General features: G+C 40.8%; 1 protein-coding gene across 7 annotated transcripts in view; it reads left to right on the top strand.

Moving 5' to 3' along the window:
• The first annotated feature begins 577 nt into the window (after positions 1 to 577).
• FCHO2 (FCH and mu domain containing endocytic adaptor 2) overlaps positions 578 to 15,250 on the top strand; it is a 99,953-nt gene continuing 85,280 nt past the window's right edge. For 4 of the 7 annotated variants that reach the window (XM_080372231.1, XM_080372228.1, XM_080372230.1 and 1 more), the window contains exons 1-2: positions 593 to 859; positions 11,399 to 11,490. In XM_080372231.1, the coding sequence (XP_080228357.1) occupies positions 608 to 859; positions 11,399 to 11,490 (344 nt within the window). In that variant the 5' untranslated portion in view covers positions 593 to 607. Of the gene's footprint in view, positions 860 to 11,398; positions 11,491 to 15,250 lie in introns of all 7 variants that reach the window. The other 3 variants (XM_080372232.1, XM_080372234.1, XM_080372229.1) reach the window with 3 other exon arrangements.

Genomic DNA, 15,250 nt, shown 5'->3' with positions numbered 1-15,250 from the left:
CTCAGAAGAATCCCAGTGGTGCTGACTCCACCATGAAGAAAATGCTGAAATATGGTCACTGAAAAGCAGGACTGCAGGTACAGACTGACCACAGATGTGCTCAGCCATCAGCATCACCCCACTGGCTGATGACCTACACCGAGTAAACGAAGGGTCTGGAAACTGAACTGCCGCTGAGGAAGATGAAGGTTTGAAGTAAACCGCTCTCCAGCCTCCATGGCTTCAGATGACGAGCATCATCCCTAGGAGCATGCCACTGAAACTGTAAAATCCCGCGCGCCGAGGCCGCGGGGAGGGTGGGCGGTGCTGGACCCGCAACGCTCCCGCGGGCCGAGCCAGCGCCTGCTGCAGGGACCGCACCCCCCGGGCTGCAGCGACGCCCGGCCGCGAAGCCAGCCGAACGGCGTGCACCCAGCCCCGTGCGCGCCGGCGCCCACCGCAGCCGTTCCCTAGCGGTTACTGACTACCTTTGGAGGGCTTTCCGCAAGATTTCGGGGGCAACTTTCCTCACAATTTCGGGGGGGTGGGGAGTAGGGGGGGGTTGGGGGCGAACTGCCGGCCGCCGCCCCCCCCACCCCGCTGCGCCGCGGCGGGCCCGGCCCCGCGCATGCCCCGGGCGCACGGCACTCTGCGACTGCGCGGGGGCCGCGGCGGCCGGCGGCGGCGGGGCGCATGCGCGAGGCCGGGGCGGCGGGGCTGTGTGGAGGGCGGCGTTCGCACCGTAACGGGAAGGCAGCGCGCCGCCGCGGCGCCCGTTTCCTCCGTTGCGTTCTCGGCGGCTGAGGCGGCCGGGGCCGCGCTCGCTGGTGGCCGGGGCGGCGGCGGGGTGATGATGGCGTACTTCGTGGAGAACTTCTGGGTAGGGAAACGCCGCGGGCCGGTTCCGCCGCGCCGCGGGTGGAGCGGGCAGGGCACGGCACGGCAAGGTGCAGCCGGGGTCCCCTCTGCCGGAGCAGCCTCGGCTCTTACGCCACCCCCGGGACTGGGCCGGGGCCTTGCCGCGGAGGGTGCGGCCGCGGGGACGGTGGCTGCCGCCGCTCCCTGCGCCCGCCGCGGCTCGCTTCGGCCGGGCTGGGCCGTGAGGGAAGCGGCTACCTGCCTGCGCCGCCGCTGCCCCCGCCCAGGCTGCCCGCGGCGGGGAGAGGGGACCGCCGCCCCCTGCCCCTGCGCCGCCCCCGGCCTCGCTGCGTGCCCCGGGGTCCGCTGGGCGGGGGCGGCGGGGAGAGGGGCCGCTGGGCCGCGGGGGGCGCGGGCACGAGCGGGGGACCCGCGCCCGGGGGTCTGTGCCGCAGGCAGCGCGGTGCGTGGGGGCGGCGTGGGCTGCGGGGCGGTCTGTGGTGGTGAAGCCTCCCAGAACGCAGCGGTCGGGGGAATGGCACCGGCTGGCAGAACTTGGCAGCTGTATCACGCAAACGCAAAGCTGCGCCTCGCAGCGTTGCGCCTTTGTACCGGTAACTTGTCCGTGCCCGCATGTCAGAGGGGACAGCCCGAGCGGTGGCCAGCTGGGGGGACAGCGGACCTCCCAGCCTGTTGTGGGAACGGTGTTGCTCAGCCACCGCTGTGCAGATGTGTATGTTTTTAAGTGGGTAGGTAAATACGCAGAGGGAGAAAATAAAAATACGGATCTGGATTATTACGGAGCCCCACCTGAAATGAAACTTGTTTTCATGGTGACCGTGGCTCGTCTGTAACGTTAAAGGAAGTGTTATTGTAGCCACTGAGCTGTTTACAATGTTGCTACTTCTTAGCATGTTTAGTTTTTCATCTGCATCTCTAACAGCTAATAGGGGAAACACAAAAATGGTTGGTTGTTGAGACTGAAGCCAAAAATGGTGAAAATATCTTTTAAATGTCAGCTTTCTCTGTGTAAGCAACAGTTAATATTTAGGAAAAAGTAGATGCTATACTATTCTTGAACATAAAGCATAGGTCAAGCCAGTTTTCATGCCTTGTTTGCAGCATTGTGTTTAATTTCAACTCTGTAAGTTTTGCTTTCAACAGAATATTAAGATTTAATGAAACAAGATATTACTTTTGCTCTCCTGGCATACAAATCTGTTTAGTTTGAAGCCTTGCTGTGGGAGATCAGCATTAATCTAATATATGGAAATTCTTTTATTTTTCATAAAAATAAGACTTAAATTAATATTAAAGTCACATTTTCTTCGGAAAAGTAACTATCTCCTCCTAAGATTAAAGTAAAATAGTAGCTTTTTATTCAGTTATCTCAACTGAAATCAAATACTTTTATATTTAACTATGTTAGGTACTGTGGCGTGTTCATGGTTGATTAGTTGTATTTTACTTTGTTACTAAGTCATTAATTTTGTTAATGTAGTGAAGGCCATGGGCCATTCCCATACACTGTGTTTTCCTGTCTGTGTCTTCCTGAATGCTATCAGCAAATGTGAGGTAGCAGACATCTACCCAAACTTCCCATTCCCTCTTTGTGCTCTACAAAGTCTCTGCCTTATAGCTCTTTTGGCAAAACTCCTAGTGTGGGTCAGCAATGTGTGCCAGGGGAAGGACGTTTTCTTCTGTTGCAGATTTTTCTCCTGCCTCCAAAAATGACACTAAGTAGGACAACAACAAGTATATTCTTGTTTGTCTTGCAGTTTGCAACAAAGACATTAGACAGGGTCTTAATCTTGCAAAACTTGACTGAGAAACCTTTATAATACCATGGACAGTGTTTATTTTGTGAGAAGTAAAACAAAAAGGAATAGGAACTGCTCCTTCATTGCTGTTGTGGGTAAATATTTTTCAAGATTAACTGTAGTATCTAAATATGATGGATTTTTAAAATCAGAAGGTATTGAGTTTCTGTATCCTCAGAACCAAGCATAAATTATAGGTTTGTGTGTTTTAAATCATTAGGCTTCTCCATTTCTACTAACTTTTCAGAACAAGTTATTGTTCAGAATTGTTACTGCAGTGCTTTGGAAGACTTGGTGTACAAGCTATGTATGCTTTGAAATGTGGTGAGAAGGTTAAGATAGAAATTGAAAGATTGCTGTTAAAATGCACTGAATGCATAATGACTAAAAATAACTAAAAGAAATCCGTAAGGAGAAGGAAAGGTGGTATTGTGTAGAACTTTGGAACAATTGCCTTCCGTTTTTTGCTTTTGCCTTGCCGTTCTTGATAATGCCACACAAAATAATTGTGTCGCCTATGGAATGAGAAATTACACTTTCTAAAAGCACTGATGTGAAAATGAATCCAAAATGTAATTAATATTTAATTTCGATGTACATGCTGTCATTAATTTGCAGCTGAAATTGTGCATTGGAAATGGAATTCTGGATCCTGAGCTGTAGGATGTTCTTTCATGGTTTGTTAATTTGCTGTAACTGATAGGAAAAAACATCAGAAACTTAAGGGACTTAACTGATTCCTTCACAAAAGGGAAGTAACATGTACGTGAATGCGTATCAATTTCTTGAACATTCTTTAGGCTGCTATTTTTTAAGAACTTCATTAAAGTGCTCACATAAAGAAAACAAATCTTAGCTTCTTTGTGGTGATAATCTGGAAGTTTATGGTGAGACTTTCATCTTGTACTGCTTTTAAAAGTGTTTGAATAGTTGCAATTTTGTTTTGTTTTGTTAGAGAATGTAAGAAAAATTGATGTTTTATGGGCCTGCCATCTGTTGACTGCGTCTAAGATGTCATTGAGAGATAAGCAAGACTATTTTCAGGATGTGTAAAGTTGAACTAGAGAGACCTGTAATGTCACTTGAAAATTTTTGCTGTAATTTGAAAAATGTAGGCGTCTGTTAATAGACTAGCGCAGCACTCTAGAGCAGCAGTTTTCAAAGCCAGTAGGATACAGTTACTTTTTTTGTGGTATCAAAAATTATAAATTAGCAGTACAGGCTATAAATGGCTCTGATTCTTGAGTTTTAGTCATTCAAGTCACATGGCCAAACATTCCCAACTCCTAGTTCGGATGTTGTCATAAAACATTGGGTGCTTGCTGCTATGTATGTGCTACATCAAAACAATGATGTAATTTAAAGGGAACACTTTCATAAGTTATTTCCATTATATGTTTTGTCACTTTGAGTACACTTATACTGGTACAGTAGTATGTACCAGTATACTACTATGTAGAGTAAAAAGCATTTGTTATCAGTGACTTACTCTTTTCTTTACACTGCTTCAGAAGCGCTGCATAAGCTTTTACATTGTATTTAAAGTGACTGGTGCAGGTGATACTTCAGTAAATTTTAAGTCTATCAAGTCAACTAAAATAAGCCACTTCATAGCCTGTCAGTGTTTTCTTTTATTAATCGTTCTAAATTGATTTGATTAAGCTGTTGGAAGTTCTTTGTATAGCTAAAACTGGTCTCTGTAATGCCATTCTTGGTAACTCTGAATGTTCTGGGATATGAAAATGTGTGTTTAAAGTGGCTTTGACAAACTTCTTTTATTTAATTTTTTTAATTCCTTGTGTTACCTGTAGCTTTTGAGAATGGCTATGAGAATTTTGAGGAGAAAGGAAGATTCTTTTCAAGAGCTTTTCTAACATGTAAGCGCTGGTGGTATCCAGGGGTTGATAATCTTAGCTTTGTGAAGAGGCTTGCTCTGGTAAGTGTAAGACATATTGTCTTATGCACTTACGTGGTATGAGTGACACCGAGACTTGTCATGCTTCCATCTGGAGTTCCGTTCATGTTTACGCAGTGCTGCTCTTTGGCTTGGCATGCAGTTGGATGCTCACTTTCAGGAGAGCTGTGGTGCAATATTGGCTTAGTCTCCTCCCTCTGCGTGTCTGCATCTAGTATGAGTTGGCAACTTTCCATCTTTTTGTTCAAAAAATATTTTTAATTATCAAGATATAGCGGAAACTCTGTCATTCCTAATATGTGTAGAGCTTCTCTGGAGCAGATCTTTATTTAATTTATTGAAGCTGGAAGAAGAGAATTGAAATTGCCAGGTTGCTTTTGTCTTCAAACTTCACAAAACTTTCAGAACTGAGTTGCCTGTGTAAACATCAGGTGATTGCTTCTTTCTATGTTTTGATGCTCTCAATTTTCTGTAGCTTTTTCAGACACTCAGAGATTGAAATATACTGATAGCTAGCTTTCAAAAATGTAACACCATAATATTAATCACTAGAGTATTTTCCCATGTCTGGGGCCCATTAAATTAACTAAATTGCCTAGGTGGAAAGGATGAAACACATGTTATTTATTTGAAACTGCAACAAGGCATAAAAGTTTAAAGAAAATGACGACAAATTTTTTCAACACATCTGAGTTTACATATCCCTGGAGTCGGGGGAACTTCTGTTTATTTCTTTGAAGTGTTACTCCTGTATGAGTGACTGAAAAGTCGACAGTACAAATGGACAAACCATAATGAATAATATATGTCTTTCTAAGTTGGTGGCTAAAGAAAAGATTTGGTTTGGTTCATATTTGGAAATTCTATTTTAGAATTGCAGGAATGAACACCCAGGCTCTATTGTTCTGTTGCACTAACATCTGTACGTTAATTGTTACAATAGGATGTCTTTTAAACTGAGTAAGTCAAATCTTATCATTGCTGAACAGTTGCACCTTGTTTCAGCAAATACTGAATTTCACCCCTATGAAGGAGTTGTGCTCCCCCACCCCTCCATTAATGGATTATCTACAGTAACTACTTGGCATATCAGTGCAACTCTGAAATTTTCTTGCTACAAAATTTTTTTTACCAATAGGACTTCTATGGCATTTATGACTTGTGTTAGGATTCTTGCAGGCATAATCTGCTGATCAGAGCTGTGGTTTTTACATACTTGTATCTGACAGAGGAGCATGAGCAGTAATTCATGTGTAAAACTAGCTGTGTAGGACAGCTTCTCTGGACTTGACCAAAACAAGAGGCAAAGGATACAATTTTTTCTATTCTTGCCCCCAAGACTAAAGCAATTCTATTTCCCACATTCATTCTTTTCTAGGCTTTTCCTATTTAGCATTTATCTAACAAGGTGGGAAGATGTTGGTCATATTTCATTGATGTGTCATGTTTGCCAACAGCAGTTCTAGAGTTTAACTAGGATTTGAAAACTTAATTTGGACATTATCCAGTTTTCATTTTATAACAATTTGAAGTAAATTAGGGACCTACACTTTTTTATGGTTAAAAAGAAATCCTGTCGTTAAATTGGAGTACCACTTCCAAATGTTGTAGTTTGAGTATTTGTGTGCCTGTTTCCTGGGGAATAAGTTATGGGTTTGGTAGGCTATTTTAAAAAGAGGATTGGGCAAGTCATAACTTAAATGGTTTGTAATTAAAAGTACAGTTTTCTCAGTCTGATCCATTTCTTTGTAATGTGGCAACGTGGTCACATTTAAAGGGTTGAAGGAATGATCATGCATGCTTAACCACTGCTGATGCAGGTTCTAAAAGCATAGTTTGAAACGACAGTAATTCACTTATTACTGAAGTGAGTTAGGAAAAAAATCAACTTCATCTGAACTGTCATCAAGCTTCTGAAGTTTGACCAAAAATCAAAACGTATTTAAGAACTGCATGTGCCTCCTCTTGTCTCATGTGCTTAATTTTGCTGTGAAAACAAAATTTGCAGCTGTCTTTTCTTGCTTCTTACACTAGCTAAATGAGTAGTACGTATTTGACCAGTCATGGGAACTTTAAAATCACCTTAATAATTCAGAAACATTTGTTTATGCTGGGTAGAAAGACAGTGTTACTATAGAGAGTATTGACTTTTAACACCAATAGGCATTAGCGTTGAACAGTTTTAGTCCAAAGGAGACAGAGCTTGCACTTGCGCTTAGGTAATTTGATCAGAAATCTAGGAAATAAATACTGCTGCAGATTGCCTAGAAATTTCTGGCTACTTTACCAAATGTAGATTTTAAATTCAGAATTATCTTGATATGCAACAAACTAACTTCTTCTTAACAATTTTCAAAGTCTGTTAAGTAGCTCAGTAAAACAGTTCCTGTAATCTGTTTCCTGTTATGCACAAGTCATGGAAATGCTGAATTCTGACTTCACATTTGCTGACAGGGTTGCTTTCATTTCCATGAGAAAATCATTGCAGTTCGTTCTTGATGAAGGGAAATGGAAGGATGTCTGCCCTTGCTTTCTGTGACATAATTTATTTTGTATATAGAGTTGGTCAGTAATGCCTTACTGTAGTCATATTGAAATATTAACTTGTATTTAAAGTCTTGTTTCCACGTACAGCTTGCTGTCAGGGGACGTCCATACTATATATACAAAAGAGCTCTTTTACAGCATTTTAAAATGGGAAACCATCTCAACAAGAACACTAGCTTCTGAAGAGAGTGTTTTGTTAGCTCTAGGGAAGGAGGAGAAAACTGCTAATGAACTTCAAAGTAATTAAATGGAGCCTATATGGAAAGGGGACCACTTAATGTTTTGCATTCTCATACACACTTTTACAGTTGTTTCTGTTGAGTAATGATGGAATCATCCTCAACAGATGGTGTTTTACCTGCAAAATGACATTCAGAGTGGTCTTTCAAACTGATCTTGGGAGTTTGTTCAATAGAACCTGATGCTTTATGTGGAAACAGAGGTTCCTCTTTCTCCAAGATGCAACTTCTAGAAGAATCGCCATCTGACTCCACTGTCTGTCATAGCAGTGGATGGTAATTGTTGCTGAATGTGAGTGGAAGGTCTTATTTGTTCTCTCTGCTATGTGGTGCATTTATTTTTAAGTAGGCCAGTACTGGGCTTTTAGTGATCCCCGCCATTACTGTCACCACCAGGAAGGAGAAGGTAAAAATACTTAATGAAGAAATATTAGCTAGACACACAATTCCCACATACAGAATTTTATGTGTGTGGGGAGGGGCAGCTTTGAGGAAAAACCACCAAAACACAAATAAACAGTGTTGGTGGCATATGTGCACATAAGAGGATACATACCTGATTTTTGTAAATTGAACTACTTTTCCTCTTAGGCATAGTGTAAATCTCTGTTTTTATTTATTCTGTTTATCCTAATTTATTGTGTTTATCCTAGATACAGAGCCTTAACTCTGGTGCTTATTGTATGAATTACTTGAGCTACTCTTTGTGAATGTAGCTGCTGAATGAAGGAGTTGTGGATAGGCCATATAGCTTTCCCTAAGAAAATTGTCTGCTCTCTGCGTTGAGATACCATACTACATTTGACATAGGTACACATATGTCTCCAAACACAAGTAGAAGATAACTCAGTTTATAGAATTGTCATCAGGTTAATCATCAGAACTCTTGATCATGTAAATTATTGAACAGTTTTGGCATCTAGATGTTTGTGTGTATAGGCAGAACCTGGTATTTGTAAGGTAGGCTATGCCTGACATTATATTCACAAATGAAAACATGTCCTTTAGTTGTGCAAGCTTAAACCACATAGGCCCTCAAATCTGGGAGCCTGTTTTGGACTTCCTGCTTTGTTTAAACCTTAATATATTTTTCACGTAGTCTCTTATCCTGTGATAACTATTTATAATGCATAAAAGATGTGGCTTTCAGGGTACTTTTTTTAATTGAGGAAAGCATCTATTCTGTTTCTCTTGTACTTTCTGCTATTCAATATGATGTAAGGAACAAGAGTAAGACTGATCAGAAAACTTGATTTAAGTGGAAAGATGAGTTCCTTTGCAGTAACCTTCAGTTACAGTTAGGGAATCACATGATATTTGGAATTGGTTCTGGCTCATTTTGTTCTCAAAAGGTTTGCAGAGTTAGATTTCTGATAGATTATCAGCCATCAGGAAGGCTGCAGCCAGAGACTAGGTCATGGCTATGCTACCCTTCCTGTATTTCTGAAGTGGCAGGAAATTTATGGAGCTGCAATATAGAAAAGTCCCTGTTAAAGGTCCCGTTATGAAAAGTTCAGAAGCAGTGTTCAGCACATTTTGATCAATGTGTTGGTTTAGCTAGAAGAAATGCCTTAAGACAAAGGGAAAGAACGTTTCCTAAAGGAGAATTCTGTAAGCTTTTCCGGAAGAAATGCACTTCTTTGTCTGTCTCCAAATTTGGATACAGTAACAACTTCGAAGTAGTTAAGTAAAAATTTTATTTCGTATTCTAATTGAAAATATCAATGATGTTGTAATTATGGAGTTATTCTGGTGGTTTTGTATTACAAAATACAGTGGCATTCAGGGTTTATTCTGTGTAAATAGAGAAGGTTAATAAGCTACCTGTTAATGCACAAGTAGTCAAAATTATTGTGGGCTTCAAACTACGAGGAGTAATGGTTACATAGAAGTGAAAGGGCAGTGAAACTGTTTAGACTGGTACTTGAGATAATAAGATAACATATTAAAAAGAAACAAAACATTTCCTACTAATTGATGTTCATATAGTTTTATTTTTCAAACACAGATTCTGCCTTGCTCCATAGACCTGTTAGTTTGCTGTATTTTCACCCATTTAGTTCAGCTTTTACTTTTTACAGACCTTTCTGTAATCGCCCTTACGCCAAAATGATCTGCATTTTGATGAACTTTTCAGGTTACAACTTGCTGCAGCCTTCGAACTGTGATTTTATAGGTGTTTTTTCTTTTTGTTTGTGTTTGTTTTCCCACATGCTGGGAAGAAGTAGAGCAAATAATCATGGCTAGTAATCTGAATCAAATTGCCTTCAATCGTATGCTGTTTGTAAATGTATGTGTCTGTGCATGATGTACTTTAAGGCAACTTGCTGTATTATCGACTGGTGTATTATCTAGTGCAGTTAACACTTCAGTGTAGTGGACCTACTACTGTGGCTGCCGCAAAGTTCTTCCATCCACCCGTGGTTGCTTCCACCTACTTAAGCTGGCAGATCCCTGTCTGCCTTCTCCTTGCTGTCACCAATTCTGCTGAGCAGTGCAACTGTTTGTGCCCTCATAGTGATCTGGATCACCAGTCTTTTTTTTTTTATTTGCTAGCTTTGTTTTTCTGCTATATAATTTCCCTGATCAGGTGCACTTTATGGCTGCAAACCCAAATGTTTTTCCAGAACAGAAAGGACATAAATGTTCGGAGCGGTGTGTGGCCAAATCCTCAGGCTCGTCTCACTGGAGATGTAGAGCGGCCATTGTGAAAAGTCCATGGTTTTAAGGATGTTAAGGTCCTTGAATTCATCCAGAGGAGAACAACAAAGCTGGTGAAAAGGCTGGAAGGAATGTTGTATGAGAAGCAGCTGAGGACTTTGGGTTTGTCTAGTATGGAGAAAAAAAGGCTGAGGGGGTGACCTCATTGTTCATTTATGGCTTCCTGAGGAGAGGAATCAAGAAAGGTTCTGATCTCTTCTCCCCGGGATCCAATGGTAGGATGCATGGGAACAGTTCAAAGCTGTGCCAGGTGAGGTTCAGATATGAGATATTCTTTACTGAGAGGATGGTCGAACCCTGGAACAGGCTTCCTAGAGAGGCGATTGATGCCCCAGGCCTGTCAGTGTTTGTGAGGCATTTGGACAATACTCTTAACAACATGCTTTAACTTCTGGTCAGCCCTGAAGTGGTCAGGCAGTTGGGCTAGATGATTTATGTAGGTTCTTTCCAACTGAAATATTCTATTCCTTTCTATTCTGTTCTATTCTGTTCTATTTCACTCTGAACATGTGTGTGGTTTTCCTGAGGGCATCCTTCTGCATCTTCTATATCAGCAGTGTTATAGATCGCTTTTGGAAGGCAGGAGGGGAATGAGTAGTCTGATACTAAAAATTCTATAGCAGCACTGCTATTATGCCATGCCTTCCTTTCATTCCTATTGTTGCTATCTCCTGTCCAGAGGAAGTTCATCACAGTGGTGGTAAGCTGGCTGAGTTTATTATCAGTGTTTAGGGCAGTGTCTCAGTTTTAATGGTGAGGTACACCTTACTCACTGGAAAACATTTTAACTTTCAAAAGGGAAGCTACCTGTGAGAAGGAAGGTATTAGTGATTTGGTTTTTTTTTTTTACCAATTTAAGAAAAAAAAGAGAGGAGGAAGATGCATGAAGTGTGAAGAACTGGGGAATTAGAATATCCAGTGATCCCAAAGTGTGAATTTTAGTTTGTGGAAAATAATGAAAGATATGAGAGAATGAAGAGAGACTACAATATGTAGTATGTGTTTATTAAGACGGGAAGTGAAAGAATAAAAGGCATATAGAAATCTAGAAAAGAAATTACTTTGAACATAGCTTAGAAATACATAATAGAAGAGTTACCATTAGAAGAGCCGTAGTAGCTGCTGAGGTGATTTTAGACTGTTTTACTTATAGGGGATTGAAGGGAACTAACAGCAATTGGTAAAAAGCTGAAGCATTAGAAATCATATACTTAATGGAAATTGATCAGTTATTAAAATGCGTTGGTTCTGTAATTTGACCTGTAATAGCTTTATCATGTTGTGTTTCATAGTTCTACTTTCTTTTCATTAATCTTTAGGGGGAAAGGAACAATGGCTTTGATGTCCTCTATCACAACATGAAACATGGACATTTGTCAACAAAAGACTTAGCAGACTTTATAAGAGAAAGGTAAGTATTCATCCTTGGTAATCCTGGCTCTTTAATATATTGTTTGTGGTTTTCATTTAAGTTTATAATTAACTTTAACAGTAACATGCCAAATATGTCAAAATCAATAAGCATTTTAAAATATCTCTTATAACCTACAAGAATATCTAGTTTTATTCCATTCGCTTAGAACCGAATTGTGACTCTTAAATATTGATTAGTAACAAGCTTCTAATTTTTTGGATTGGAATTAAAAAACAGGAATGAAAAGCTAGAAGTGTCAAATTAGGTGTCCAGGATTTTATTCAAATTAATCCACATTTTCCATCATGTTTGGTAGAAAAGCAATAATATAAAGTTGCAGAAATTACCAGTTTAACAAAGTTTTTGACCATAGCTGTAGAATTGGGGTATTAGTGACTGCTAGTATGATCTTACAAAAACTATACTTTTTAAGATGTTGAGAAACTAGGTTCATTAAAGACAGGCAGTGATACATAGGGACAAGAAAATAATACGCAGAAAATAATAGAGGTTCTTCTCTATGGGGTGGACGGGACAGAACTGCAGTCTGCAGATGTGACAGCTTCCAAAACAGATGACCTAGTGCTGGTTTTCGTTCTTGGTGAGAGAAGATTGCTGCTGTTACATTGAACTTAAGAATTCTGGACAAAATTATTTGTATGTCTACTTTAAAATTTTGTCTTAGTTCAGTTACTGACATCAGGTGACACATGGAAAAAACTTGCAAGAGACTGATTGAGGACCTGTTTCAGTTTCTTGCAATAAAAGGTGACCAAAAAACCAGCTTTTATTTTCTGGACTTTTCCATCAAAATTTCTGTTTTGGTCTCAAATAGAACTCAACAAAGATTTTCTTTTAAATTTCCACAAAATGTAACCACCACAGATCTGGTAGGTACTCTGTTGCACTGACATTTGCATAGTTTCAAAGTGAATTGGAGAAAATGAGAAAAATCTTTCCACTAAGAAGAAACAAGTGAGTTCCAGAGTCCATATGTGATGGGCAGTCTCCTGTTGTAAAGACTACACAACCCAAGGAATCTTATCTTTCAGGAATCCCCAATTCCAAAGAACTCATTATGAAGTCAGACAGGGTTCCAGTGAAATCCTGCATTGGGTTAAGCAGAGGGATATCGCACTGTTCGTGTTTACCTTGAAATGCTTAAGGTTCACAATCAGAAGCTTGTACTTCTGATATTGACTGTTAAAAATGTTTGCTTTGTGTTATCTTTGTGAGTGCCTGGATCCTTCCTTTGAAACATGCTTTAATTTTTGGAATCACTCAGTTTTTATAGCAGTAGCTCATAGACCTAAGTTGTGTATCACCTGGGCACACTTAATTTTATTAGTTTTACATCTGTTGCATTTTGATTTACCTCCATATTTAGATCAGAAGCTCTCTCACTCATTCTGCTTATCTCCTTTATGTTGTATTCTTTGGGCATGCTCTATTTTATTTATGTTGATCTTAAGGAGGAGGGTCTTAAGTAAATGGGTAAAAATAATTTGATGCTATATCTGTCTTAGATTCTTTGCTTTATTATAGTGATATAAATAAAACTTGACTGTTAATTCTACATAACATTCCTAGTAAAAAGAATGTGGCGTTCTAGTTTTTTTAACTCTATAAGCTCCTCCAAATTAAATTTTAAAGAAAATTTGCCTTTGCAATCAATCAATAAAGTATCTGGACCTTTCTCCACATATTAAAAATATTTCAGCTGATGTTTCTGTTAATTAATTCTAGTGATTTGTCAAGAAGGTGACTTTTCTTTTTCCACAGTTAAACAAGATCAAATAACATTTAAGACTAGAGATTAATGACTGTGTTTGTGGCATATAGTTTGTAGTTTCAAAGAAAGAGATGGACTTTAAATATTTGGTATCCTCACTTTAAGTGAGTTTATGGGTGCCTGTAGCTAGGCAGGGAAGCCGTTCACTACCATTGTGAAGTTAGTGTGGGATGTCAGTCAGTTTCTCAGGAAATCACAGAATGGTCAGGGTTGGAAGGGACCTCTGGAGATCATCTAGTCCAGTGCCCTACCAAAGCAGGTTCCCCTACAGCAGGCTGCACAGGGTTGCATCCGGTCATGTTTTGAATGTCTCCAGAGAAGGAGACTCCACCGCCTCTCTGGGAAGCCTGTTCCAGTGCTCTGTCACCCTCAAAGTAAACAAGTTCTGCCTCATATTCGCATGGAACTTCTGGGGTTTCAGTCTGTGCCCATTGCCCCTTGTCCTGTCACTGAGCGCCACTGAAAAGAGCCTGGCCCCATCCTCTTGACGTGCACCCTGCAGATATTTGTAGACGCTGATAAGGTCCCCTCTCAGTCTTCTCTGCTCCAGGCTAAAGAGGCCCAGCTCTCTCAGCCTTTCCTCATCAGGGGGATGCTCCACTCCCCTCATCGTCTTCATAGCCCTCTGCTGGGCCCTCTCCAGCAGTTCTCTGTCTCTCTTGAACTGGGGAGCCCAGAACTGGACACAGTGGATTGAGGGAAAGAATCAGAAAAGTAAAAGTGAAAAAACTTGTGGGCTGAGATAAAGGCGGTTTAATAGGTAAATCAAAAGCTGTACACGCAAGCAAAGCAAAACAAGGAATTCATTCACCACTTCCCACCGGCAGGCAGGTGTTCGGCCACCTGCAGGAAAGCCAGGCTTCATCATGTGTAACAGTTGCTTGGGAAGACAAATGCCATTGCTCTGAACGTCCCCCCTTTCTTTCCGCATCACTCAGTTTTATATGCTGAGCATGATATCCTATGTTATGGAATATCCCTTTGGCTAGTTTGGGTCAACTCTCCTGGCTCTGGTCCCTCCCAGCTTCTTGTGGACCTGCTCCCTGGCAGAGCTGGGGAAGTGTGAAAAGTCCTTGATTTAGTATAAACATCACCCAGCAACAACTAAAAAAATCTGTGTATTGTCAACATTATTCTCACACTAAATCCAAAATGCAGCACTGTACCAGCTACTAAGAAGAAAATTAACTCTGTCCTAGCTGAAACTGGGGCAGTAGCATGCATTTATTGCCATGGGTTAAATTCTTGATCTCAAAAGAAATTAGATTGAGCAGTACTTCAACAGTATTTTACAACATTGCCCAGTTGTCTCTTGACTATGTTCTATTTTGCATCTTTGTTTATTTCAAAGAGATTAAGATATGTTGCACACAATTATGTGTTCCCCTCCTTCCTTCACAGAGTATAGTGTGAATATGTGACTGGGTGAACAGCATTAGGATCCTCCTAAATCTAGTGGGTTTGTGCCCTGGCTTTTAAATACCTGATTTTCTGAACTAATGCCTATGAAAACCAAACACATACGTTTGAACTTTCTTCACATCTGTCCTTTTGAACATATTGGCCACCTTTTTTTCAGAAGTGGAGACACAGGAGAGTGAAAACTACTGAATAAGCAGAGACAGATCAGAGTTGGTTATACTACTTTCAACAAGTTAGAGTACTTAACCTTTGTATGTACTGTTTGACAGTAGTCACCTGTTCAGTCAGGATTGCTGGAGTCTCCAGACTATCCAGATAATTTGCTTTTTTTATGGAGTGATCTCACAGAGAAAGGAAAGATGGCTGAGTGTATTTGGATGTATAGACTGCTTAGGGCACAAAGGACACATCTGTATGAGGCCAATCTGTTACTTGTGCTGTTCAGGTTTGTGTTTTGGTTGTATGCAGCCTCATCGGGGAAGAATCTATCATTCCCTTTTCTCCTTAGAAATAGTAATGAAAAAGAAAAATTCTGTAGGATGT

Source organism: Falco punctatus (genome assembly GCF_963210335.1).
Source record: "Falco punctatus genome assembly, chromosome: Z".
In the NCBI taxonomy this organism is placed as follows: domain Eukaryota; kingdom Metazoa; phylum Chordata; class Aves; order Falconiformes; family Falconidae; genus Falco; species Falco punctatus.
The sequence above is the reverse complement of the archived record's forward strand: the minus strand, read 5'-3'. Positions and strand labels throughout refer to the sequence as shown.